Source organism: Peromyscus californicus, unplaced genomic scaffold (genome assembly GCF_007827085.1).
Source record: "Peromyscus californicus insignis strain IS unplaced genomic scaffold, ASM782708v3 Scaffold_15__1_contigs__length_86483966, whole genome shotgun sequence".
Taxonomy (NCBI): domain Eukaryota; kingdom Metazoa; phylum Chordata; class Mammalia; order Rodentia; family Cricetidae; genus Peromyscus; species Peromyscus californicus.
This window is the reverse complement of record NW_026294447.1, coordinates 51,903,223-51,905,081: the sequence shown is the minus strand read 5'-3', so window position 1 is coordinate 51,905,081 and position 1,859 is coordinate 51,903,223. Positions and strand designations below refer to the sequence as shown.

The 1,859-nt window shown below is 48.1% G+C and overlaps 1 protein-coding gene across 1 annotated transcript in view; it reads right to left on the bottom strand.

The window, feature by feature from the left end:
- Positions 1-167, bottom strand: part of LOC128110507 (cytochrome c oxidase subunit 8C, mitochondrial) — a 1,162-nt gene extending 995 nt beyond the window's left edge. The window contains exon 1 of the mRNA XM_052738201.1: positions 48-167. Within this exon, the coding sequence (XP_052594161.1) occupies positions 48-167 (120 nt within the window). The remainder of the gene's footprint in view (positions 1-47) is intronic.
- Positions 168-1,859: the final 1,692 nt, after the last annotated feature.

Here is a 1,859-nt window from a genome sequence, read left to right as displayed (position 1 = left end):
CTCCCTCCTCCCCACCCCCAGGAGCCGTCAGGCCGGCTCTACCTCACCGTGGGCGACAGTTCGCGGTGGCGTGGCCGTTCTGAGTGGGTGAGGCGACCGCCAAGCTTCAAGAACAGGACGGTGTGGTGGCGGAGGAGGGAAGGGCAGAGCAGCATCAGGCGAGACATCGCGGGTCAGAAGAGGAGCACTGAGGCGGAGCGAACCTGGCACCACTGCGGGAGTCCACAGCCGTTGCTCAAGCGTCCTCAAGGAAATGGCGGGCCGGACGGTTGGAGCATGCGCAAACACGCAGGCCCCAACGTGGATGGAATTCCCGCTTTGCTTTGCTTTGGTTTTGTTTGTTTGAGACAGAGTCTCTCTGTGTAGACCTGGCTATCCTGGAACTCGCTTTGTAGACCAGGCTGGCCTCAAACTCCGAGATCGACCTTCCTCTGCCTCCCGATTGTTGGAATTAAAGGCATGAAAGCCTGAGAATCACATATGGCCCCAGGAAGACAATCGTGGGCTGCCCTAGAGGACCCCCAGGCTGAGGAAGCCCAGCCACAGCTGCAGCAAGGCGCAGCACTGGAAAAAAAAACTGGGTGTTTTGCCTGCATGTGTGTGTTGTGCCCAAGGATGCCAGAAGAGGTCCTCAGATCCCCTAGGACAGTAACTATGAATGTTTGTGAACTGCCATGTGGGTGCTGGGAATTGAACCTAGATCTTCTGCAGGAGCAGCCAGTGCTCTTATCTGCTGAACCATCTCTCCAGTCCCACTCCTTATATCCTTAATGATAGCTTCTGTTCTGACATAAGCTAGGTGGAGCTAGGTTTCATGAAGAATCTTAATGAAAAGTCTGTTGATATTGCTATAGTTTCTAAGGTCAAAGCCTGCGCCGTTAGCCCCAACAAGCTGGACTTGCCCACCTGTTCTCAACAGGCCAATTGAGGTGAAAAGCAAGAAAGGGAGATTTATTCAAAAGGAACAAATTCAGGCATCAATGACACCCCTGTTTATCTTTGGGGTCTTGACATGGGCTAACACTTAAATAGAGCATGAGATGTATGCATAACTAAGCAGTCCTGGTCAAGGGGTGGTCCTGCCCATCACTAATATATCATCTTCTCTGCTTTCACGCAAGGTGATCTGAAGAGTTGTCAGAACTGTCTGAAATCTCTTCTGGAAAGACAAGGTCCTTTTCCAATCACGAGATTCCTTGGGGTCCAGTGTTTCAGTAATCTGATACAATAAAGAGGCACAAGTGTCTCATCTGCTACCAGGATTGTTACAGCAGTAAAGTGGTTTTTTGTTTTTGTTTTGTTTTATTATTCCTCAAAGTAGTACTCCATTTTTTAAATTATTTATTTATTATATATACCGTGTTTGGCCTGCATGTATGCCTGCACATCAGAAGAGGGCACCAGGTCTCATTATAGATGGTTGTGAGCCACCATGTGGGTGCTGGAAATTGAACTCAGGACCTCTGGAAGAGCAGCCACAGAGAGCTCTTAACTTCTGAGCCATCTCTCCAGCCCATTACTCCATTGTTTTTTATATGTGTGTCTTAGTTACTTTTTTATTGCTGTGGAAATACATCATGACCAAAACAACTGAGTTTACTGAGAGTTTATACTTTCAGAGGATGAGTCCATGACCATCATGGCAGCAGGAAGGCATGGTGCTGGAGCAGTAGCTGAGAGCTTACATGTTGAGACAACAACCTTGAGAGAGAGCTAACTGGAAATTGTGTGGACTTTTGTAATTTCAAAGCCTGCACATAGTGACACACCTCCTCCAACAAGGTCATCCTCCCAATGCTTCCCAAACAGTTCCACCAACTAGGGACTAAGAGATTAAATATATAAGCTTATGAGAGCCA